General features: G+C 34.8%; 1 protein-coding gene across 14 annotated transcripts in view; it reads left to right on the top strand.

The window, feature by feature from the left end:
• Window positions 1-26,124, top strand: part of BAZ2B (bromodomain adjacent to zinc finger domain 2B) — a 136,852-nt gene that overhangs the window by 97,198 nt on the left and 13,530 nt on the right. For 7 of the 14 annotated variants that reach the window (XM_035330930.1, XM_035330935.1, XM_035330937.1 and 4 more), the window contains 15 exons: window positions 3,610-3,820; window positions 9,124-9,216; window positions 9,350-9,411; window positions 10,748-10,813; window positions 11,454-11,519; window positions 12,165-12,209; window positions 12,455-12,487; window positions 13,704-13,769; window positions 15,189-15,329; window positions 16,129-16,383; window positions 16,750-16,964; window positions 17,435-17,509; window positions 22,651-22,894; window positions 24,800-24,862; window positions 25,890-26,034. In XM_035330930.1, the coding sequence (XP_035186821.1) occupies window positions 3,610-3,820; window positions 9,124-9,216; window positions 9,350-9,411; window positions 10,748-10,813; window positions 11,454-11,519; window positions 12,165-12,209; window positions 12,455-12,487; window positions 13,704-13,769; window positions 15,189-15,329; window positions 16,129-16,383; window positions 16,750-16,964; window positions 17,435-17,509; window positions 22,651-22,894; window positions 24,800-24,862; window positions 25,890-26,034 (1,780 nt within the window). The remainder of the gene's footprint in view (window positions 1-3,609; window positions 3,821-9,123; window positions 9,217-9,349; window positions 9,412-10,747; window positions 10,814-11,453; window positions 11,520-12,164; window positions 12,210-12,454; window positions 12,488-13,703; window positions 13,770-15,188; window positions 15,330-16,128; window positions 16,384-16,749; window positions 16,965-17,434; window positions 17,510-22,650; window positions 22,895-24,799; window positions 24,863-25,889; window positions 26,035-26,124) is intronic. The other 7 variants (XM_035330941.1, XM_035330939.1, XM_035330934.1 and 4 more) reach the window with 2 other exon arrangements.

The following is a 26,124-nucleotide window of genomic DNA, read 5'->3' as shown; positions in this document are numbered from 1 at the left end:
AGAGAAACTGTATTCTTGTTTTGTTTAGTTTCAACAATAAACCACAACATTTCACTGTAATAGCACTTCAGTGTTCCTCTAATAGTTGTGCAGTGAGGCTTAGCTTATGTTGAAGCCACTGTATCTCCTATGTTGGGGCACATGCCCCCCCCCCCCCCCCTTTTTTTTTCCTCCTTTGGCATATAGAGAATTCAAAGAATATCCGGTTGTTTGTTCTTTTGATAGAAATGTATTCTGGGTCAGATTTTTGAAAGCTGTTTTGGCCCAAAATATAGATGGTCAATTAACGCCTATTTTTGCAGACATTGTCATACTGGTTTGACGATGTTGTTCAAGTTCGGTGTAGAGTGCTAGCCCTTGGTGCATGCAGCTGGAGGAGCACTTATGTGCAGACTTGGAAACTGTATTTCTTGTTTTTCTGTTTTTGTATGTTCTAACTCCAGAACTGCTTTAATAAAATAACATACTAAGTATAATGTAGTACGTGACTAATATTACTGTAAATTGTAAAATACAAGTTTTATTTAAGTTCTTAACTTGATTGTAGTGAAAACTTCACAGTAGTGAGAGTTATGAGAACGTAGATTATTCAAGTATATTTTCTTAAGAGAATATCAAGCGAGTTCAAAGTAGCATTTGTTTTGTCACATTAAAAAATGGGTAATAAGAAATAAAATTTTGGTTGAAAGGTCGTCTTTTTGCCTTCTCTTATCACAAGGTTTGTTCTTCCATGATATTTGAGCTACACTAATAGTGAACCCTTCACAAAAGCTGGTGGTAACTGCAAGCTTAAATGCAACAATCAGATTCCGCAGTTGTTTAGAGAATAAACTGTATTTAAAACCAAATCTAAACACCAGCTAGATGGTCAACATGGCAGCTTTCTGGGGCAGCCTTTTGAAATGGTTCATGAAAGACAGAAACATACTTAAGGTGTTGGACAGATGATCACCAGATTCTTGGCTGGCAGAAATCAACACTCTTTACAGTGAATAAATGTGCATTTATGCCGGTATAAAATTATCCTTCCCTAATGTGATATGAAGGCAGAGAATATTGTGTGTGCCTGCATGTGCTCCATGCTATGTGCCCCTCCCCCGGTATCACATATTTTATCAAAGAAAGATTTATGTGTTTGAGTGATACTCATCTACTTGCAGTGTTTTTGTTAATAAAAAAAAATAGATAACTGAAAACCAAGAATAGGCAGTTTGTCATATTTATTATGTTCCTCTATAAGTGCAATATAAATTTATAAGAACACCCAAACTGATTCAGAACAAGAGTCCTTTTTGTCGCTGTGTTTTGTCTTTAGCAGTAGCTATCAGTGGATGCCTAGGGTGGCAAACCTGTAGGATAACCCCTCCAGTTATCCCGGTATCCAGGTATTTTAAGCTATGGAGATGTCTTGAACCTATTTTGTTTTTTCTATTCAGTGTCTCTCAGTGGATCTATTTTTAGACTGTTCTTGTGTAGTATTTAACCTGGGGAAACTTACCATATCCACAGTGTCTTTTGACAACACGTGAAGTAGTCTTATTCCCGTTTCTTGAAATGCCAGCTCTTACTCCTTATTAAACCATTCTCCTTTGAGCTTCATATAATGGCCTCTAGTATCTCTTCTGGGAGAACTAGGCAAATGTAATATGCAGCCATAATCTCTGTGGTACTAACAGCCTTGTAGAGATCTGTCTTACTTCTGTAGATAGAGTTCTGCACATTTGTTATCATTAGTATCATTGACCATAGAAAATAAAGTAGAGACCAAGAGAAATGTCCATTGCAGGACTTAGGGTACCACTTGAGCCATGGCTGCTTCTCCTCATGTTCCTTGATTGATTTATTTATTTATCGGACACTTAAAATTTATGAGATTATTTCATACGTTGGTGGGTTATATAAGTAAGTGTGGTATCAAATCCAGCTTACCTTGTTCAACAATACAAACTAAACCTGTAATCATTTTTAAGTTAGGTACTAGACAGTGAAATGACAATGTATGCTTGAACAGATAGATAACACAGATAACAGATAGGTAACAGATAGAAAACGAATGGACTTCTGTTTAAATTGTAGAGGTAATTAATTTTGGATTTAAAAGTCCCTATCGATTATATATTCTACATGGAGAGATATGGTGGTGATTCTGAACAGCTTGTATTTTAAGAACATAATACCGTAGTGCTTTGGAATGTCTGGCAGCTGAGATGTACTCTTGTGATGGTCCTAACTGGGAGTCGTACAGACTTGAAAAAAGGTATAATTTCAGATACTGATAGCTTCTTGGGATCTGAATGTTTACTTAAATGTCTTTTTTAAAAAAAAATAAAATGCACATTGTATTAATCATTCTAATAAATTGTGAGGAATGAGCAGAAAATTAATAATAAAATGACAAAATAAGCAAACACTGTATTTTATGGTACACTTGTAATGCAAATATATATTTATTTTGAACATATATTTAATGGGTTTTATAAGTTGCCAACTTTTATTCTTGATCTAACAGGCACTTTCAAAATCTTTTACAAACATTTATAAGGCAAATTATGGAGAAGTCTAAAGGATTCTTAGCTTCCATTTTTTTCCATTGTTTTCAAACGATTGTGAATATTGTATAAGATGTTACAATTTTGAAATAGCTTTATTCAGGATCAGATTGGCTAAGCTACTGTTCTGTTCAGTAGAAAGAGAAACAGAAATAGCAAACTTCTCATCAGTTAAATGACCGCTATTTCTAACAAAGTATTTTATTATTTGTTTTTGAGATTCCATTAAGAAATAGTAACAATAGTGAAATTGCAGTGCATTGCTGTGTTGCTTTGTTTATTTAAAGAATATAGTTTCTCTAGCTTTTAATTAACATATATTGTAAAAAGCTACAAACTTCTCATTTCTTTCGATTTAAGTTGGCACAGAAATTAATTCCCTTCTGTGGGAGTGGTGAAGAACTTAATTGTACTAAACAAAACTTCAAGATTAAAATGAGCAATGACCCTGGGGCTTTTCAGTTTAGTTGTTACAAAACTAAGATATACAACACCCAAAAGGCAGAATACAGACCACTGCATTTGCTGCTTCTGTATGCCAGTTACTATAAACACTAACAATTGGAAGACAGTGACCCATAACTTGACACTTCTTTTCACTTACATTTAGCACTGGTTTCTGTGAAAGCAGTAAAATTATTTTTTAGTTTACATGATAAGGAAAAATCTGTGTTTCTGCTTTAAAATGTGTTGAGTATGAAGTGGCTTTGTCTGAAATCATTAAAACGAAAAGATTAGTGGCATGGTTGCTTTGCAATAACTCTGTATATCACTGAGTAGACTTCAATATCTTGCATATTAATACAGTTAACAAATGCTTTGTAGTGATAAGCTGTCAATAGCTTCTGTGCATCATTGAAACGTACTACACAAATAGTCCATCACAACTCTTCTATGTTGTGTAAATACATATATCATTTGAGTATATATCTGTGTACATACAGGTTTTTAGTAAATATATATATAAACCACATGCACTGCTCATGTTCTCAAATGTCTTATTTTTCTTTTTTTAAATCTGTGTTTATAATACCTGTTTGTGAAATGTGTCAATCAAAAGGGCATTCAGTGGTGTCTTCTGAAGGAAGAGGAGGTCATTCCCCGTATCAGGGCTATGGAGGGGCGTAGAGGACGACCACCAAATCCGGACAGACAGCATTCGAGAGAGGAATCAAGAATGAGACGACGCAAAGGCCGACCTCCGAATGTTGGTAGCGCTGAATTTTTAGACAACACTGATGCAAAGCTTTTAAGAAAGCTACAGGCTCAAGGTAAGAAATATATTACTGCTTTCACAAACAAGGACATGTACTGATGATGTACATGGAGGATTAATGTTTTTCTAGAGAGAAGTCATGTACATCTTACTTAGGAACTTTCTCAAATGTTTTTATTGAAGCCCTTTCCTCTTTCAAGATCAGTAAATATATATATGATTCAAGGGAAGAAGCATGTGTGCACAGGTGTATGTATAAGAGCTTATTCTGTAGTTTACTTATATTTGGTTATATAGATTAAAAAAGCAGACATACAGTATTTTTGTTGCTGTTGATATTCCTTTAAATTGGCAAAACTGATCAGATCTCTGTAGTCCCTGATAGCAGCTCAAACAACATTAGAACAAGAAATTGAAACTGATTAGTTTTTTCACCCTCTTTAGAAACCATTTTTTCCCTCAGCCTCTACAATGTATTTATGACTGAATGAAAGAGAATTGGTCTCACTAGGCAGAGAAAAATGTTATGATTTAAGTTATAGAGAGCAGTGATTTATTAAAAATAAAAAATATATAAAACTGAAACTAGAAAAGCCCTTTTTTGTTTCACTTTTTTATAAGTTGATCTGTTTTACTGAAATCAGCATGTTTGTTCTTACTTTTGGAATTACATTTGTAGATTTCTCTTTTTTTAAAAAAAGCAAACATAAATTTGCCTTAATAAAAGTGGAAAAAAAAAATGTTGCTTCAAAAAAATGGCAATGCTATATAAATTCAAACAATCTGGATAGATAACGCTTTGGAGCTATTTCTACCACATCAGAAATTTAGAACCATTGAAGTGATCCTTATGGGTCCCTTCCAACTCGGAATATTCTAAGTTAGCATTTCTATGAAGCTTTTGGCTGCTCCAGGGAAAATGTTCTTCTTGTGAAATCATTGATAGTGACAAGATTTTAAGACCCATAATGTTGAATACTGTCACATGTTCACAGTACTAATGTATACAGTAGCACTTTAATGTTAGGGGATACTACTAGATATCAAGGGTATGAAGGCCTTATTTTAAATAAACATCGGGTATGTGACCTTTGAATTTCAATTCTTTAGTCCATAACTGTATCATATTTTCCAAATGGAGCTAATGAACAATTCTTACCTCCAGGAGTTGGGATGTTTTAACTTGGGCTTCAGAACTGCTCTTTCATGTTCTTACTGTAGACACATTTTGGTGTATCTATCTAGTATTTTGCAAGTTTTCCTTGCAAGTGCGTCGAATGTTTCCTTGGTGCAGTTCTTTGCATCTTTTTTGTTTGTGTCTGCAAAGAGTGTTGTTCTATGTGAAAACATTTAAGAGATTCGATGATAATGCTTTAGACAGAAGGACAGAGAGAAAACAACTTTCAGGACACCCAAAGTATTTTTAAGTGTTTTGCAGCTGTTCTACCCAAGCGTTATGGTCACTGCCATGCTTTGCTCAGTGTGAGAATTGGGAAGCTATTTGTAAATGAAGTGTCAACTGCTGAACCACCACAACATTTGCTGAGAGGCTGTATATTTATTGTGGAGGTACAGGATATTATTCAAAGAAGTATTTTCTTAGTGGGAAAAGATAAGTATCAGTCACTAACCACTAAGATGTTTTGCTTCATTTAGTATCTTCCTTTTCCCCATACGGGGGGGGTGGGGTGGGGGGGGAGAATACTCTCCCATATCTGTTTTCCCACCACACACAGCATTTTAGAGCATTTAGTAAAATAGACAAAAGCATATGGTCCATATATAATAAGATTCAGAATGTGTATTTGATGTCACATGTTCAAATCTATCTTGCTTCTTTTGGTTTCTCTTCTGAGAATATAAGAAATGCCTTAGTATCTCATTTCAGGGATTCATCTAGCACAGAGCTCTTTCTCTAGCAGTTTCAATGGGAGATACTGTTGGGAGAAGGCATGTGAGCCTGATTGCTTTTTGGTCCAATTATTCCCTCAAAAATGCACCCTGGCATGCTGAAGTGTTACATTAATACAAGTTTTCTTGAATCTTTTGTTTTCTGTTTATGAAACTGTATCCCATGAATTAGCCTTTTAGCTCTCTTTTTAACTTGATGTTTGCTCGAACAACCTCCTGTGACAAGAAGTTTTTGGAGTCTGATAAGTACCGATAAAGAAGTTTTTCTAATTTTCAAAAAAAAAATCTTGGGTTTTTAATGGTGTTCCATAGTTCTGTGATTGTGGGATTTGGAGAATAACAGTTCTCCAATTTGTGTCCTTTGCCATATTGGTGACTTTGCAAACCTTGTTTCTTTCTGTCATTCATCTTGTCCACTCCAAACTGAAGAGCCCAAGTATTCTTAGTCTTTTCTCAGAACATAGTCGTTCCATCCCTTTTATCTTCTTTTGTGTCTGATTTTGGTATTTTTCTAGATGTTTTACTTTACATTCTTCTATGATGAAGCTTCTCTGCTGCCTTTACCTACTGCTTTGCAGGGTTCTTCCATAGTCCCTTGGTGTCAGCACAGCCTTGGATTGTCCAGAATGCTTGTGCATCTGCATATTTGGGGATTAACTTTTCTGTACCCTTTACAGGTCATTGATGAAGAGGGATATTAAATAAAGGTGGTTCTTGTACTTGAGGATACCCTCCACTAACTTTTCTCTGTGACAAAAGGTGACTGATGATCCCTACCTTTTGCCTGCAACCATTTAATGAGCTTTCAGCCTGTAAAGGAGCTTTTCTTTGGTGACGTAACTGCTTAGTTTTATTAATAAATGTTTGACCTGGAAGCTTGTCAAAGATTTTTTGAAATTCCAAATGTGCTCTGTCCATTACATTCCCTTCATCAACCTGTTACTGACATGCTTGTAAAATTCTGAAACTGGGAAGAACTTCCCTCTGTAGAAGCCACGCTGACTGTCTCAACAGATGGTGTTTTACAATGTACTCAGTGAAGCCTCTGAAGCTCAAGAGAAATAGAAAATTGGAAGATCAGATGAGCATGTTAACAAGACTTCCTCTAGAGCCTGTTTTGTTGATGGGAGTCACTAGTCCTTTTAACAGGTGAAAAGTGGTTGTTATTAATACAATAAACATCCAGACCAATGCCTCTCTGGTTCCAAGTTAGTGTTCCTTTAGATTTCTCAGCTTACTATGTCCAATCCTGGTGTGCAGTTAGCATCTTAATGTATATTTACCTCAAGTTCACCTAGCTCTTCTGACCTGTTTGTTGTAGACAATACACTGTGTAGGGGAATATCCCCAACATCTTCAGCCATAGAGACTAGCACAAACAATTCAGTAATATTCTTTGCTACACCATGTTTTCTTCCTGCTTCATAGAATAATAGAATCACAGAGTGGTTTGGGTTGGAAAGGACCTTAAAGTTCCAACCCGCCTGTCCTTAAAGTTCCAACCCGTCTCCCAGAGCACTGTCTAGCCTGGCCTTAAACACTTCCAGGGATGGGGCATCCAAAACTTCTCTGGGCAACCTCCCAGAGTGCCTCACCACCCTCATAGTAAAGAATTTATTCCTTACGTCTAATTTAAACCTACCCTTTTATAATTTACAGTTGTTAACCCTTAGGTCCCCCTGATTGCATTTCTGGCTTCCTGTTTTGATATGTCTAAAGATCTTTCACAGTCTGTTCAGGCAGCCTATGCAAGGAGCTCTTCAAATTTGTTTCTAGCCCTTCTGACATGCTCCTTAATTTTCATGTCATAGGCTTTCCTCTTTTTATTTGAACAAAATTATTGTTTTTACATGCTCACCATTTTCTTATGACAACCTCCTTTGCTGAAGAGCCATGTGTCTTTTTTTTTATTGAACTACCTTTTTCCTTTTGAAAAGTGGCACAGTGTTTACCTATTTAGGAAAAGGGTTTTTGTTCTTTAACTGCTTCGAGGTTGTTCACTTTAAGACTACACACTTGAAGGCTGCTTTTTACACCTTCTTTTAATGTTCCACCAAATGGATTACAGGCGTCTCTTCCTTTAATATTTTTGTTATATGTCTTAATACTATACTTTACATAGAAGGCTGGTCAACTGATATTCCTGTAATTCCCATCAATGCCATATCTTATTAAAGAACATTCTAACATGTTTTTGAGACGTCTGTTACATCTAGATTATCATTCAATACCAAGAATTCTAGTTTCCCTTCTTCCTCTTTTTTCTTGCCTTGATTTAGAAGTACTCAAAATCTTTTCTTAATAAAGCACACAGAAGTTGAATGGGATTGCACGTGGGTCTGATTTGCTGTGCCTGTTTTTTGTAGATTTTAACCTCCTTTTTTGTTTGTTTTTTGTACTGTTTTTTTCAAAGACATGCTGCACGTTAACTACATCCTCCTCGTGGATCATCCCAGTTTAGACTCCATAGTCTTCTGCATCTGTTGACTTTTCCATAGATCATAGTTAGCATTTAGGTCATAGAGGAGAAGTTAAATTTCTAGCTTCTGGTTCTGTTGCAGTTCATGTTTAGCTGCTTCTTATGTATTGTTTCCCCTTGGCCCTGAAGGTTTCTTAGTTGTAGTGTACCTATTTGTACTGCTCTTATCTACAACATTGTCTGATCTACACATGGGCATTCCATATGTCTGCCTGCCTCTTGGTCATTGGACATGAAGCTGGCACTATTTTGAGGAATTCTGTAAGGGAGGTATTGGGCTTCAGTACTTTGAATGGCAAGCTGAATTTAGCCTCCAGAAAAATCCATCCTACATCATTGGGTCCATGCACAGTTCACCCAAATTTCATACTGTTCTCACTTGTAATATTAGAATGATTCAGGAAGTTACTAATTAGCAAAAGAATGGTAGCTGTCTGTACATAGCCATGGTTCAAGAATACTCTGTCCTAGCTGAGTCTGCTTCTACTACATTGTTCAAGAAGGATGAGGTGATTATTTGAAGTAACAAATAAGGAAAAGAGTAATTTCATGCTTTCTGAATGAAATGATGATCTGGTACTTTGAGACAAATATATTCTTCTTTAAAAAGAAAGAAGAAATCTGGCTCTAAGCAAAGCAGCATTATTAGTGGGATATTATCACACGCTTCAGGAGACATTTCTCCTCCAAAAATAAAACATTTCTTAATGTAGAAGCTATCCACAGTTTTTCTGATACATACATATTATGTATACATAAAAATACGTATCTGTGCTTGTGTCTGTGTTTATATATATATTGGAAGTACCCTAAAGCAGTTGGTAGTTGAATGTTTTCAAGATAAACGCACACAAGAAATGGACTGTTTTCTTCATTTGTTTACCTCAAATAAACATCTGGAAATGTGAGCTATATCTTTATTGTTGGACAGCACTGTTTTTATGAACTCAATTCCTTTTTTATAACAGAAATAGCTAGACAAGCAGCACAAATAAAGCTACTCAGAAAACTCCAGAAGCAGGAACAAGCTCGAGCTGCCAAAGAAGCAAAAAAACAGCAAGGCAAGTATCAGACTTGTGAAAGCTTGTGCCTGCTGGAAGATTAGTTTGAGAACTGTTGATGTGAAGTTATATGCTTTTCATCATTTTCTGCTGACACTGATTTATTTATTTATTTATTTTGCCTTTCTTATAGCTATTATGGCAGCTGAAGAGAAGAGAAAGCAAAAAGAGCAGATAAAGATAATGAAGCAGCAGGTAACCTTTGTGATTCCTAATTAAGCTCTTGTTTTGAATTATCGAGTGTTGGTTTTTAAATTATTCAGTAAATTAAGTCTGCTTGTTACAGAGTAAATGTTTTAAATCTAGTTCTACAGAGCACAGTGTATATTGATGAAATATGTAAATTCTGTTGTCATGCCAGTTCATGTTGTCAGGACATCCCAGATTTGTCTATGTTGGTTTAAGCTGTGCGTACATGTAGCTGCTTGACAATATTGGTAAGAAATTCAGAAACTGCTACTATAGTGTGGTGATGTGGTCATCCTTTAACTAGATCTGCGAAAGCAAATAGTGATGTATCTGTTTCTGTACGTACCAGAGTAGTGTAGTTAGCTTCCTCACGATTCTGGCTATCTCTCAGTGGTTTTAGATTGTGCGTGAAGAGTTATATCTCAGTATGCCAATGAATTACTATGTTTTTATATGTACAGGTATTGTCAAATACTGTTACAGCAAATGCTTCTACCAAAAGTGAGAATGTGCCTGTATAAACGTTACCAAATGAAGCTACTTATGGTATCAGGCTTTTCATTATTTTAACAACAGAATTTTAACAAAATAGTGAGGTGTTATTTATGTTGGGAATATGAAAGCTTTCAAAAAGAAATAATGTCCTATTGTCTGTGGCTGTAGGTAGGGTCAGTTCCTTTTTAAAATTTTTTGTAATTAAGGCATCCAAACTAATCAGTAATTATCTGAATGTTTTAAAAATCTAAAGATGCTAAAGTCCACTTAATTGTGAATACATTAACCAGGTTGCATGTGGGTGACTGTTACTGACTGACAGATCAAGTGCTTTGGGTTTCACAGTACTCAGATTTTGCATGTTGCCAAAATTGAAAGGCTGCTAGAACTAAGGCAGAAAATGATGGTTTGACAGACCCCTGTATCTCTTCTCCAGGGAGATTACATCAAATCACTGCCCTTTTTTGTGTTTAAACTCCTATTTCCATTCATTCCTGAATAGCTCCATCATTGCCTGCTAGAATTTGAACACTGCTAGTTTACTTATAGTGTCATTATCTGGCAATCTTAAAACTGTTAAAGAAATAAAATAATACTGTGACTTCCTAAACATGCACTCTTATGCATAACTGTGAATGTTGGTTTTTCAGGGATATATCAGGCATCTTGTAATGCTAGTAAAAATTCTAAACATGCATTCCTGTAAGGGAACAATTGACTGTAATGCTTGTGAGACTCAATAACGGAAGGTATATGTGTATAAACTTGCTCTTTTTTTTTTTTTTTCTGAAGTAATTTTCCTTAATATTGTTTTCAAGAAACAGAATTAACTGTCTTCCCATTGTAGGAGAAAATTAAGCGTATCCAGCAAATCAGAATGGAGAAAGAGCTTCGAGCTCAACAAATTTTAGAGGTAGACATAATGGCTCAACTATTTTCGTGTTTGCATTTGTGAGAATTTTGTCCTTTAATAGTCACACATGAAGTAAGAATGTTACCAAATACAGCAGTTCTAACAATATGGACTTAAAGAAGCCAGTTCAAAAATTTCCAAATACAATTTTACAATATTTGGATGCTAAAGCAGTATGTCCTTTGTATGAAATTCAGTAGTTTCAAAATACTAATTTTATGAGTATATAAGCTATAATAAACTAGTATACAATACTAGTGTGCTGTTCTAATGTACTACTTTGCTGGTGTAGCAGCAAGGATAGATCACTAGTATTCAAGTTTCCTATCATGGAAATTGTAATTTTTTAATCTTTTTGCCATTTATATTTTATTGTTTTGTTATTTTATTTATATATTTATTTTTGTTTATAATTTCGAAGTGAAACAACTTTGCATAGGACTTGTTATTCTGGCTTAATTTAAATAAAGACACAGTGAATGGATTGACTATGTGACATACATTGAGGAAGAGATTACTTGGAATGTACACTTAATATGTGATATCATTTTCAGCTTTTTATGGTGTGTAGCTTTATTTTCTAGTCAGATTATTTTCAAGTTGTGATGTTGCTGTTGAGTGACCTATTTTGCATGCACAGGCAAAAAAGAAAAAGAAGGAAGAAGCAGCAAATGCCAAATTATTGGAAGCTGAAAAGCGAATCAAGGTTAGTTTATATGAGTTCGAAAAATAAGTGTGTTGTTATACATAATATGTGTTGATGCAGAAGAGCAATTTTTTGGAAGAGTATTCAACTGAATAGGTATGGCATGTGAATAAATCTGAGTGCATATGTTTTGTAGATGTGTAACATACAGAACTTTTTACACGTGTCATATAGAAACACAGAAACATTCATACATGCATGCATGAATATATAGACATAGACACTAATTTTTTGTGCCATTACCAGGAGTTTTGCTTACATGACACTTGGTTTACATAACTTCAAATGCTTTTGCAATAGCATTATTCACAATGTTTTTTAAAGCACACTATTAAAATACTTTGCTTCCGAACTAATATTCTTGTATAGGCTAGATGTATACAAGACTAGGGAACTCTTCTGCAGACACTGGAAAAAAGTGGTTTATATTAGTAGTTCTATTACTGCTTTGGTGGTGTTGGTGTATTTTAACATTGAACTCCCAACTTAGTAGTTGCTTTCATATATACTATTACTGTTCTGTGGTTGGTTTATGGGGAAATAAAACTAAGAAAACTTAATTAAGATGTGCTGTTTTAGTATAGCAAATATATTCATCTTAGCAAGTACAGTTTGATAAGATACATTTCTGTTGTTTTGCTTAAGGAAAAAGAGATGCGAAGGCAGCAAGCTGTTCTTCTCAAACACCAGGTTGGTATACATTCGGTTGACCAAGCAGGCAGAATGCCAATTGTGAACTACTACTTCAGTAATGTGGGGGAAAAATCTTCAAAATACGCCCTTTTTAAGTTCCTGGGTTTGATTCCTGCACAATTTTTCTTTCATCTTATGATTTGTTGCTTTGCTTTGGTATTGGGGTCTTTTGGGGGATTTAAAAGTGGTTTTATGACTTTGTGATTTCTGTTTCATAATGTTGTGCCAACTCTTTCTACCAGGAGTTGGAGAGGCATAGACTAGATATGGTATGGGTATGTTTATTTTTGTACATCTAACACCGCATTGTGATTTGGTTGTGATATGGTTGTCATAGCAATGCATAAAATGTAGCACTGGCTGCTGTCATATTACATACTGCTGCATGGCTTTACAGCACAGTGCATTGCATACATCTGCTTGTCTTGTCTGTTAAGGGAAAAAAAGACATCTCAAAAGTAAATTGAACGTGGCAATCTGTAGATGAGTTTTTAAACAGAAATATTTGTTGCTGCTGTCCCAACATAAATTGGACAACTGTATAAGATCACGGATTAATTAATGCAAAAATTAATAAGTTATCACATGGATACTTTTTCTAAACCCTGTTGCATTCATTGGGAGTGGATCTAGAAGTTTTTAAATGATTTGAAATAACCTGCTTTAGAAGTTAGGATCGTGTCTCTCCCAAGTCTGCAAAGTACTGAGCAAATGAGCTTTCAGTCAGTGTAAATACGTAACATTATAATTATACAGTGAAACATTAGCCTGTAATCCTACTCTCATTGAACTAGATGGTAAAATACCTTTTGCTTTTACTGGAGCCAAGACTTACTCTACAGTTTTTAAGGCAGGAAAAAAAAAAAAAAAAAAACATACGTACCACTCCAGAATACAGCTCCTTTAATGCATTTGTAGTTATTGACATAACTTACTGGAAGACAGGCATCAGTAAATTCAAGTGTCAGTGCGTATGTATATGCGCTGCGCCAGCATTAGCTTGATTAAAACTGATCTAGAGTTGAGAAAATTCATCATACTAGTTTGTTGCTCGATCACAGAAATGTTAATATTTGCAATGTTCAAAATGACCAGTTTAAAAATTTCTATGGAATTGGCTATTGAAGAAGTAAATTGCAAGTTCCCTGATAGCAGATGTAAGGTAACTGACCTGTTCCAGCCAACCATTATGCTTTTTGTTCTGCCAGCTTATGAAGGAGCATCAAAACTGACCATAAGTAAATCTGTATGCTTCTTTTTTTTTTTTTTTTTTTTTACACTGTCTCCATATTCATTGCTTTACCTTTTTTGCTTTTGATTGTTCTTGTATTTGCTTTCTAAACCTGAACTAAAACATGCACAGACTTGGCCATTCTTGTTCTATATTTAGTATTTACTGTGACTTGTCTATTAATGCTAAACTTGTACTCAGCTTTTTTATCGATATTAACATGTGGATTAGTTTTGTTCTAACCCTATCTGTTTCAATAGGAACGAGAAAGGAGAAGACAACATATGATGCTTATGAAAGCCATGGAAGCACGTAAAAAAGCAGAAGTAAGTAATTAACCAGTGAATCTTTGAAATTTTCATTTGTTCATTCTGCAGTCATCTGTAGAAGACCTGGACCATTTATGTGTGAACCTGCACAACCTAATCCAAAACCCATCAAAATGTGTTCATCTAATACTAAGATAAATTTTTTTGCGTTTTGTTCTAGGTTGTTTTTTGCCACCTGCCTCCTTTAATTGATACTAGTAATAAAAATTATTTTAGTTCTAATAATAAATAGCAGAGTTAAAGACTTTCTGTGAAATGGAGCAAAATAAAATTCTCATTCAGATTCTCTTTATACTGTATAGATAAGCAATCAGTTTGGCTTTTGCTCATTCATGGAGAACCAATTTTTACTTTTTACTCATATGAAACATTTCACTTGAAATGTATGTAATAGAAGGTTTTCCGAAGAATTTAGGACTAAGAATTTGGTGGTATGGAGATAACACATCATATATTTGAGGCTTGAATGCATCTCTAACAGTATGAGGGTTTTACTTATTCTGGAGTTGTGTGTAGTTCAGGGTAGCAATATCAAACAATGGTAAAATCACTTCATCTATGCAAACAGGGTAGCAAGCTACCATGAGTATATGAGCATTTTCCCTGTCATTAACTGAGGATCAATGAACAACAAATGGTTTTTAAACATGCATTTATCACCAGTTGGCTTTATCAGGAGGTTTGTGCACTTAACTGTAACAGGAGAGGTTCTAGGAGCTGTCCAATCAGCTGTTTGGAAGCAACATATAATTCATAGCATCCAAATGATTACAAAGATGCATATATTCAGTACGATTTTTATTTTGTCACTTAAGGGAGAAAATATCGTGTGCAACTGCAACTTTACTTGACCTGTCTTTCAGTTTAATGTCCTATAGAGAAATTGATCCTTGAGAAGTGAATGTGTAAAATGTAATAGCCCAGATAATGTTTCATATTATATTAATAACTATGCAAATAAAGCTACTAAGAGCTGAATATTATGAAGATCATTTTCCATAGCAGCTCTAAATAAGGAGTAGATCTAGTTTTTACACAGCTGGATGGAATTTAAAACAGCTGTTGTGAAAAAATAATCGATTCCGCATTCCACATTGTGTCTGAAAATATTTCAGTGTGTTGTACCTCTACAATACTGGTGAAATTAAAAATATTGACTCACATGTCCATGTAATAGAGTAGTGTATACAGATTCTAAATTGGAATCTAAGAGAAATCTAAGTGGATCTTAGATTTGCTATTCAATGATTTTGTTCTGTTTGTGTAGTTTCTACCTTCCTTTTACTTGAATGCAGGTTCCTTAATTGCTGTAGTAAATACTAAGATTACATAAGTAGTACTTTACAAATTCTTAGACTGTTACGCTGTAAGTATAGCAAACGGGTTTTATTTTCTGCCCTTTTAAATCTATTGAAGGAAAAAGAGCGGTTAAAGCAAGAAAAACGTGATGAAAAAAGATTAAATAAAGAACGTAAACTAGAACAGCGAAGATTGGAATTGGAAATGGCAAAGGAGCTAAAGAAGCCTAATGAAGATATGTGCTTAGCAGATCAGAAGGTAATTGTAATAACATAAAATGTATTTTCAGCCTCACATCTCTGTCTTCTGCTGTTGTGACAATAACTTCTTCTTGCAGTTACTCATCAAGCGTTCAAGTTTTGGTCTAGATAATGAGATAACTATATTTACAATCCGTAAATACAGTATATGAGAAACTGAAGTGGGTATTGATATATTTAGTTAAAAACATGTTGTTTAAAAGTAGATTGCTTCCCAAAAACCATTTGCATGATTGCTTTAATAAAAATTCCATCGTCTCATTTGCTTTTATAGCAGGAACATGCACTTTCTCTCAGTGCATAGGCCCTAAATAGAGCTTTGCTCATACGTGCAACTCTTCTAAACCATTATTTTTTTTAAAAAAAGTTACTCTTCCAAGCTTCTGTGTTCTCAGTTCTTGTCCTTCAGGACTGAACTTATCTCAAGCTCAAGGCCCATCTTTTCCAGAGAATTCCAGAGAATTTTCCCTTTCTGTGTCCCTGAAGTATTTTTATGCCACCTTTTATGGTACTTTGGCTCAGAATACAGCCTGAGAACCTCTGCTGGCCAAAAAGTAATTATAGGAGGCCACAGACTAATTAATACTAAGTGAAAAAGTTAAAAGTTAATGATGAGTTTATAAACAATAATGATTTATGGATGGGGTCTGGGGCAGCTCTTCTATTGCCTTCACCTTCTGTTGTTAATATACTGTAAGTCATGTGATCGTATCAGCCAGTTTCCCTAGCTAGTATCAAAAAAAGTCATCCTCTGAAATATACTACTGAATCTTTAATTATTTTTCATTACTTTTCAGCCTTTGCCAGAGCTGCCTCGCATTCCAGGCCTTGTTCTTGCTGGAAGCACATTTTCAGATTGTCTCATGGTAGTGCAGTTCTTGCGTAACTTTGGTAAAGTTCTTGGCTTTGATGTGAATACAGAAGTCCCTTCTCTGAGTATTCTTCAAGAGGGTTTGCTAAACATAGGGGACAGCATGGGAGAAGTACAAGACTTGCTTGTAAAGCTTGTTTCTGCAGCTGTTTGTGATCCAGGACTTGTTACAGGATACAAGGTAACAAAAAATAAATCTAAAAACTAAAAAAAAAAAAAAATCCATAGTAAAAAAAAAACAAACTATAGTTATGAATGCATTATTCATAGTGTACAAAATAGTCCAGTTGGAACATGCATTTTCTTATTTATCTTATGCCATTTATATTAGTGTTATCTCTATTCTTAAAAACTTAGAGGGTGAAGACATTCTAATTTGTTCTAATTCATGATTTACATTTAAGTAGTTAAAAAAAAAATCCTGATTGAAGTTCTTGTGGTTAAAAAAAAAAAAGCAAAACCACATCACCGTTTTATAAATAATAATATGGTCTGCAGTGAAAATAAAAATTTCAAATGTGATTAATTGAAATATCTTTATTTTTAGGCTAAGACTATTCTTGGGGAGCACTTACTGAATGTTGGCATCAATCGAGATAATGTATCTGAGATTCTGCAGATATTTATGGAGTCTCATTGTGGGCAAACTGAGCTTACAGAGAGCTTGAAGACAAAGGCTTTTCAGGCACATACTCCAGCTCAGAAATCAGCAGTTCTTGCTTTCCTTGTCAATGAGTTAGCTTGCAGTAAAAGTGTGGTCAGGTAAGATGTTTCTCAGACAGATGTGTAAAAATAATAAACTTTTGTTCTTCAGTGTCTTGGAAAATAGATGTTAGTTTGTAGATCACATGGATCCTAGAGAGAATACTATAGATGTATTTCTGATAATCTTGTATTCTGTGTAGGGCTAGATCCTTTGTGGTACATACAGCTGGAGGCTTCACATTGAATGGGAACTATGAAAAGAAGTGTCAAATATTTTGAATGACATACTTCTGAAAGCTTACATTGTATTCTAAATAAAGACTGCATGATTCATGTACAGTAGTACACTGCATGGACATTCCAAGTATTGAAACTTCCTAGCTTTAAAATTATTTTGTATTTCTTCAAGGTAGCTCTTTGAGACAATGAATCTGAATCTCTGCATAAATGCCTGTTGGAAAAAAGATATGTAAGCTCACAGTTAATGGTGTTTCCTTGACTACTTTGGATTATTTTGTCTTTGACAGTGAAATTGACAAAAACATTGATTATATGTCGAACTTAAGGAGAGATAAATGGATGGTTGAAGGCAAACTTCGGAAGTAAGTTTCATTTCCTTAAATGTTACCATGTATTGCTTTTTTGCATTTGCTCAGATATACTACTAAATAGGCAATTGGTTCTTAGTAGAAAATTATCTGATGCAATTACAGATTTTCCAAGAAGTTAGTGACTGAGGTACCTAATGAAGATGGATGTGAATTTAGAGTGGTCCAGCACCAGTCTTTTACCATACGCTAAAGAAGCATGAGATTCAGAGTGTTAGTGTCCCTCATAACTGGAACTAAGTCAAGTCCATTTTGTGTTATTTGGTTAAAAAAAAAAAAAAGTGAAATATTTTTATTGGAATGTTACATGAGCAAGTCAAATTGTGATCGACATTATCAAAGTTTATTTTGGACCTACCATACTTAGTAATGTTCATTCTGAAAGGCATTTTAAGAAAACATGGTTTTCATACAACAGTCACCCATTAAATTTTGCGTATTTATATTGCATAATATTAACGTTTCCATTTTGTGTATGTTGCATCATTCCCTATAGTTAGATACCGTCTGCAGCATGCAAACATTGGGATATTTTAATATTTTCATTTAAGGTAAAATTGGAATGCTTTAAGGCTGTTCAGCATCATACCTACTGTTCTCCCATCCTACAAGACAAAATTCCATACAGCAAGCATAATGGTTCCAACTACCAGGAAGCTAGAAGGCATAAATTTCATGAATCACAGGGGGTAAAAATGCATAGCCAGACTCTTTCTTTTTTCTTGGTCATCTTTACCTCTTGACAGGAATGGTGAATCCTTTCTTAGTCTTTGCATTAGGTACTCGTGTTTCTAATCTTGTTTCTCCCTTTTTTCCCTTTAATGTATCTGCGAAGGAAGAAGGAAGAAGTAAAGAAGAAGGACAAGAGGGAGGTAGAGGAAAAAATAAGACCAGTAAAAATGACTCTCTACTAATACTGTAGATACCAGTCTGCATAGGGTTAATACATTTTATCCCTTAGGAGAGTCCAAATACCTTTTTCTGTCTTCATCTGTATTTCTTCTAGGGGATATAGTTTAAAAAGTGTCGCTGAAGTTCTGATGTAGACAATTACTTGTTAGTGGAATGGGACCCTTGCCTGTTCTTGTCGCCTAAGGGACTCCTTAGTCTTTCTCTCCCTCCATCAAACTGTAAGTACTTGTAGATGTAGGATCCTCCCTTTTCTCTCACGATCTTTCTTTCCTTCCCCTTCAAATAGTGGGCATAATACCCTGCAGCCCTAAGCTGCTCTTCCTTTCTACAATCATTTATCTTTTTCTTGTGTTTTCTTCTCCTGTGTGGATATGAGGTTTCAATAGTGCTTTTCCTACTTTAAAGTGTAAGTATCATGGGAGTACTCTGAGACATTCTTCTTGTGCTTCTTTGAAGTCACTGGACTTGACTCATCTCTCTCATCTTTGGTTCAAAATCTTTGAATTTTTCACTTTTTTCTGATGAACTCTCAAAAGCTTTTAAGAAGAGATTTCATAGATCAGTTAAAAACAATGCTGTCTTCTTCTGTCAGTTGGTGATTTTCATAGAATCTTACAACTGTTGTGGGGCTTCTCTGAAAAGAAACCTGTTCATTTAAGCCTTCTGTGTGGTCTTTCTTCAACTTCTAAGCTTCATACTTATGCATGTTATTTTCCCCATCCATTTTAGAGGTCAGGCTAGTTTTTAATATCGCAGTCCCAAACAGTTTTAGGAATATCTGGTCTCTTGAATACTTGCCATGTGATTGACAGATACGTGTACACTTTTTACATGCACACAAACCACAAAACAAAAGCTATATGTGGAAAGTGTGTAGTGATAGAATGAAGGATTCTGAGGAACGAGTTTATTTCAGCTCAGCCTGGTACTGGATTTGAGCATATGTCGAGTAAATCATCATAGCATGATGTCCAGATTGTCTTGAAGTATATCCAAGTGGGACAAGAAGAGATTCTGCTTGTGTCAGAAGATGTTTTTACTTATGCTCCTACTGTTGTTCAGATTACTTTATCAACTGGATGTGCGGGGTGGGGGGGGGGGGGGCCGGGGGAGATTTGAAAAGCTATGTTGGTAAGATGTAAGACAAAACAAAAAAGCCCATTAGAATCTCAGGCTTCAAAAAGAGAAAAGCTGGTAGAGAGACTTTTGTTGTTTTTTCTTATGGCTATTGAACAGATTTCCTTGAGAATTAGGTTATTTATGGTCAGAAACTGAATTCTGAGCTGCCTAGACTGCACTTTCTACAGGGCTGATGGTCAGTGAGAGGTCACATCTATTGCCTTCTCTTCACATTTAGGTGTGAATCTTGATACTAATCACCATATTTGTGAAGGTATCTGTCTCATCAGTTCAATTCATCTCTTTGTCATCTGTATTTGGTATCACAGCTATTGTCAGAAGACTGTCTCCACGAGATGAGCCAGGTGTTTTTACTACTAGATAATTGTAGCAGTACGATGTCTTCGGTGTCTTCTTTTCCATTACATGTCTTCTTGATATCTCTTTTGCAGCTTGATCAATGTAAAAGGCAATAAAAATGAAATGTGGCTTCTTGAAGGATTAGATAATACCTGTTTTTTCACAAAACTTTGAAATACTGCCTAACAAGTTTTTTTTTACAACAACGATGTTGTTTTTAACATGCCAGTGTTATGGCATACTTAACAAAGTTAACAAAAGTTAACAAAGTTAACAAAATTAACATAAGTTATTTTTTTTCCAGTGAGACCATCTCAGTTGTAAATGATAACGGTAAACCAAAAGCAGTGTTGAACAGAGGTAGGAATTACACCTTGAATTTGGGTAGGAGGTAATTCTGATTTGGAAAACTTTCAATTTTTGAGACCCCAAATGAACAGTGTTAAGAGAATTTGATGTTCAGTTTTTTTTTTTTTTTCCTTGCTATTTGTTAATATTTATGTCATGTACACAAAATATGTGGGAGGCTTTCAAAAGGGGATTTTTTTTTTCATGATCTAGTAAACACTAGATCACTAAAAAATTAGGAAAGCGTCGGCTTAAGTCACATTGAGTATTTGGTGGGTCAGCTGTTCTTCTCTCTAGGCCAATGGACTTAGTAATTCCTTCATTGGTTACAGAAGTCCTTTTAGTCTGTACATGAGAGCTGGTTATGAAAGAGTTTTCTGAGTGAAGGTTTTCTTCTCTCAGCCATATTAGTAGGTAGTAGGTGGAAAATTGTGCCACCTCTTGACAAATCTGAACATTATTTGAAGTTATGTTCTCATTGATTTCTTTCTCTGTGCTACTTTGGGTACAGACAGCTGCCTTGGGAGCTTGTACTGCTATAAAAGGAGGGCATCTGATTCATTTCCATCTTTATTTGTAGTGTCATGCAGGCTTCCTTTGGTGCTTTCCAGCATTTTATCTCTATTTTTGCTTTCAGTGAAAGTAGCCTTCTTCACTTGTTCTCATTTCTTTTAGGTATATAAATGAGGGTGTTTGTTGATCACTGAACTCATCTGCCAGCTTTTTTATTGAGTTGTTTCCCAGATTATCTTCATTTAATTTGTCTCTAAGGTTGTTCTGTCACACAGCATTCAACATGGCTTTGTTTGATAGCTCATTTCTGTTTATAGGCAGGAATTTCCAGTCTAGTTGAAGAGAATTTGATAGTCTGAAGTTAACCCCAGTAAAAGTAGATCTTTTTCTAAAAAAATAATAATAAATAATTCAGTGGAAGCCTGAGTAATATTGGTATTTGGTAAGACTAAAGCTTTTTGCACCACAGCTGAAAAAATAGTACTTGCTTCCAAAGTCACTGGAAGGCTTCAATTTTTTTGTCCAAAATATTCTAAGTTGCTAAAACTCCATTACTGATTACAAAATAAAATCGTAAAACTTTATAAATTCTGCAGTGGATAGGCCACTGCATTAAAAACAAATCCAAAACATTTCTAAGGCAAATAGCAATCCCCTTGATGATTTCTTGCTAACAGTCTCTTTAAAAACTGCTATTAATTGAGCGGTGACAGCTTCATTAAAATCTGTGCTGTTGAGTACTGGCATGGTTTTATCAGCTTTTTAGAAAGCTGATACATTGGTCAGTGTACATCAGCTAAGAAGCCAGTACTTCTACAACACTCATTGTATTTGTAACCACTTGCTGTATGGAATATTGTGTTGTAGGATGGGAAGAGAGAGAAGTGCGACAAGGAAAAATTACGTACTGGTAATTGTGTTTGTCGTTACCATTCTACTTTTCCCATCCTACCTTCTTCCAACCATCTCTTATAAAATCTTTGTCTTTTCTACACGTTTATGAATCTCTTCTAAGACAGTTGCATTTTTGGTCTGCGTTGTAAGTGACTGGTTAGGCCTGGCTATTTATACCTCCTGTGATTCAGCATGTTTGCCTGCTAGCTTCCTGATAGGTGGAACTATAATTTTTGCTGTGTGGAATCTTGTCTTATAGGCTTTTTATAGAAGAAGAAGGTCTACAACAACCATAATTACTGGTATGTAAGTTTCCTTTTTCTTTCATAAAAGGAAAAATGAGGGTTTGATGGAGTAATCTAGTAGTTTAGGTAGCTAATGTTTCTCAGAAGAGAAACTGCATCCAAAAATGGAAGAATCAAAGGACTGTACTGAAGTGAAATAATAAATAAATAATAATAAAAAAAAACAATAACAAACACACCACCAACAAAAACATGAAAATCTGAAATTTAAAAAGAATACTCTTAACCGTGCTGTTCCTATGCAAATGTAAGTAATTTCATACTTCCAACTTAGGAATTTTTCTTTGGCAGGGGTGGTGGGTGGTGGATAGGGCAGATATTTTATATGATCATACTCTTAAATGCATAAAACAGAAGATTAAAAAATTGAAATAGTTCTTCTAGTTGTCCTTCCTGACTTCTCAAAACCACTCTTGTGTTGCATTTCCTTTAAATGGTTATGCAATACAGTATTCCTGGGAGAAACAGATTCTGTGCAGGACTGAATAAATTTAAGGGCTTTCTGCTGTCTGATTTTTTTGTCCTGTTGGTTAATGATGATAAACAGGTAATACAGTATCATTGTGGAACGGAAGAAATAATTTGAATCTAAAATGTATGGTTCACTTCCAATCACACAGGAAGAAAGATATGTTTATGCTACAAACAAGCTTCATAATTTCACTCCTTGTCATGTTTTCAAAGGCTTAGAATCATTCATGCCAAAAAAACTGGCAAAAGAGATGCTACAGGAGTTGGTGACGCAGGAGAGGAACAGCAGTCTTTGGAAACACCAACACCAGGCCGCAAACGCAGACGAAAGGGTGGGGACAGTGACGACGACGATGATGATGATGATGATAGTGATGATCAGGCAGATGAGGATGAGGAGGATGAAGAGGACAAAGAAGATAAGAAAGGAAAGAAGGCAGAAGTTTGTGAGGATGAGGTGGGGGATTTTAAATATACTTAAACAGAATTAACTGGTAAATTAAAAATTGTTTAATTTCTGTTTTTCTGTAACACGGTGCAATTTCCCCAAAATCTTAAAATAAGAATGAAGGAAAAATAGTTTACATCCATTGTTTTTAAATTTTTTGAATAAGTTTATTTTCCGGAGTGTGTGTGTGTGTATATATATTGATAGCTTCTTGCTTGTTTTGACTTCATTTTAATTTTCTTGAAATTCTGCAAGATTGTACAAGATCCTGAGAGCTGCAGATTTTTTATCAAATGTGCATAAGTTTCCCTTAGTGGAAAATGAAGATTTTTTTTTTAATTAACAAAATAGTAAAGAATTGTTACCTTAAATTTAACATTATCTGTTATAAAACTTGCATGTGACTTTATTGTGTGCTTCTTCCTAACTTTTCTAGGTTAATGAATATTAGAGAAAGTACATTTCATTCCTCAACTTATTTGATCACAAGATGATAAAATTTTTACTAGCCAATATCAGATGCAGGAAGGATCACTGAAACATTTTTAGTTTGTTGAGCTGAATTCTATTTACTGCATACCAAGTGAATTTTTGGTAGAAGTGCCCCAAGTCCACAAATTTCATTGTAGTATTGCATGAAACCTGATAAAGGAGACAAGCAATACCAAATACTAACTTGTAGCACTGGGTGTTGCACTTTGCCAGAAAATTATATATTTTTTATATATTTGTGTACGGTTTTTAAAGTTCACATTAAAGTTTTAAGAGTGCTGTGAATATGTCTGTTCAAAGAGTGCATGCATGTGATACTAATGTGGAAACTCAAATCTTCAGAAACACTCCTCCCAGCTAGTTTCTAAGTGTAGGAACAGTCTTTTTCACCACTATTGAGAATTTATTACAAGTATAACTAATTTGTATGAATCAAAGAGAACACCTGAGAGGTATAGCACAATGTTCTTGCAAGCTAATATTTTAGAATTTAAAATAGATAATATTTACATATCTAATCTCACATTCTTCTCCTAATCTGTTTCTTTTAAATGCAATCTTACAGTTTGGTGCACTGCACATCTCACAGGCAGAAGTCCTGTAACACCTGTAAAAAAAAAAGATTTCCATTACATTTGTGCTATATGTGGTATTTCAGATGGCTTCACTCTGGTACTCTTTTTTACAGAGCCATGAAATAGAAGACCAGTGTCCTATGTTGCAAGTCATTTGGTGCTCCTAGGATTTTTTTTAAACTCACTGTTATCCCCAAAGACTTTCTGGAACTAAATTAAAATTCTTGTTATATAAATGACTAATATTTCAAACTGTGACAAGAAAGAGGGGGAAATAGGCTAATAGGCTAATAGGATTAATCACAGGTGCATTCCTCTTCAAAAATTAAGATGATTAATACTGGAAATGTTACAGCAGATTTGCCATTTAAGTGACTCTACAATTTCTTGTAGACATTTAAATAAGATGCAAGTTTGCTCTGACCAAAGATGGATCGATAAGATTATGACAGGTTACATTATTTCATGCATGGAAAACTCTTAAGTGAACTTGAATATCCAAAAAACTTCATAGGATTATATTCTATAGTTTTAAGTGTTTATGCACAAACTGAATGATCTCTTCCAGTAAAAGAATATTTTCAGCAAATGTTTGGCCACCAGCTTTCTCCAACATATGCAGTAGTTAATGCTACTCAAAAATACAGGTCTTTTTCCAGTTATGTTGTTCTTTGTCAAATATATTCAACATGTAAAATATTTGAACATTTTTACCCTTAGGATTTGCCTGTCACATTTGATGTCTCATTTTCTGTTACATCTTTTCTACTGTAATGTTAGTAAGATGGAGTTAGTATGATTTTATCACAAAATAGATTTGATGTGACAGTATATTTGGTGATTATAGGATGATGGAGACCAGGCAGCAAGTGTTGAAGAACTAGAGAAGCAGATTGAAAAACTGACAAAGGTGAGAGATCATCTATCTTAGTTATAATTCAGATTTGATTGCTGGATGTCAAGAGTTGGACTACAAGCCTGTCACCTTCATCACCCTCTGCCTTAATATAAATTGAACTCAGGATCAGCTTTCATTTAATAAAAATGTGAATGATGATGCTGTTTATGACACCTGAATTGTGAGTTTAATCCCAAGAATGATTGTCTGTTGCACTAGTGGATTTGACTCAAGAGAAGCTTAGAAAGCTGTTATTGATATCTGTGAACATCTGATATCTTTGTTAGCCATACGTAACTTCTGATTTCAGAAAGTGATTCTAAAGCTTTGTGTACAAGAAGCAATGATATTTTTCATTATGCAAATGACTGCAGTTCTCATTTCTTCCTATAGTTAGCTACTTGCTAGAGGTACATTCTAGGCCAGTAAAGAGAGCCATCTTTACTTCGGATTTTTAAAGAAGAAATAATGGAATAGAAAGAGAAACATAAAATTTGAGGAAAAAGTGTTGTAGATTGGACTACTCATGCACCATGTTTTTTATTAACAAGTTATTCTTTCTATCAGAAAATATGATGTTTAAAGCTTTGTCTGCTGGCTTCTCTCATGTGCCAAATTGCAAAAAAGTAGCAGTCCAGAGTTACACCTGACTTCTAACAGTGTAAATTTAGTGGAGAAAAAAGTGATTAAATGAATTGAAATTCTTGTTTTCCCTTGTAGAACTATTTGTTTGAATATTCTTTAATGAACCAGTTAAAATATCTCATTAGTTTCCCATCAGTGGCTGCAGTAGCACACCCTGGTTGGCTATGTTCAAGTGCTCTGTATTTGCTATTATTGTTTAATTGATCGGATTTCAGTTGTTCTTGAGCAATGTTGTCATTGATCCTTTTGTTCTGTGGGTATGTGTTTAAAAGTTAGGCCCTAGCATTAAAAAATGTGTTTTTAGAGGAAAGCTGATAAACGTAAGGTGAATCAGAATATGATTGCCTTTTTATCTATTCAGTTATGATGATTTCTTTTTTTTTTTTTTAAACAGCAACAAAGCCAGTATAGAAAGAAATTATTTGAAGCTTCACACTGTTTGCGTTCAATGATGTTTGGTCAAGATCGTTACAGGCGTCGGTATTGGATTCTGCCCCAGTGTGGTGGTATTTTTGTAGAAGGCATGGAAAGTGGTGAAGGTAAGAAGCATTAAAGAATAAAGTAATGTCAGGGCATACCTTGCCAAGACATGCTGCCAGTAGGCAATACTTTAGTATAGTGAGGTCTTT

Source organism: Oxyura jamaicensis, chromosome 7, assembly GCF_011077185.1.
Source record: "Oxyura jamaicensis isolate SHBP4307 breed ruddy duck chromosome 7, BPBGC_Ojam_1.0, whole genome shotgun sequence".
Taxonomy (NCBI): Eukaryota; Metazoa; Chordata; class Aves; order Anseriformes; family Anatidae; genus Oxyura; species Oxyura jamaicensis.
The sequence above is the reverse complement of the archived record's forward strand: the minus strand, read 5'-3'. Positions and strand labels throughout refer to the sequence as shown.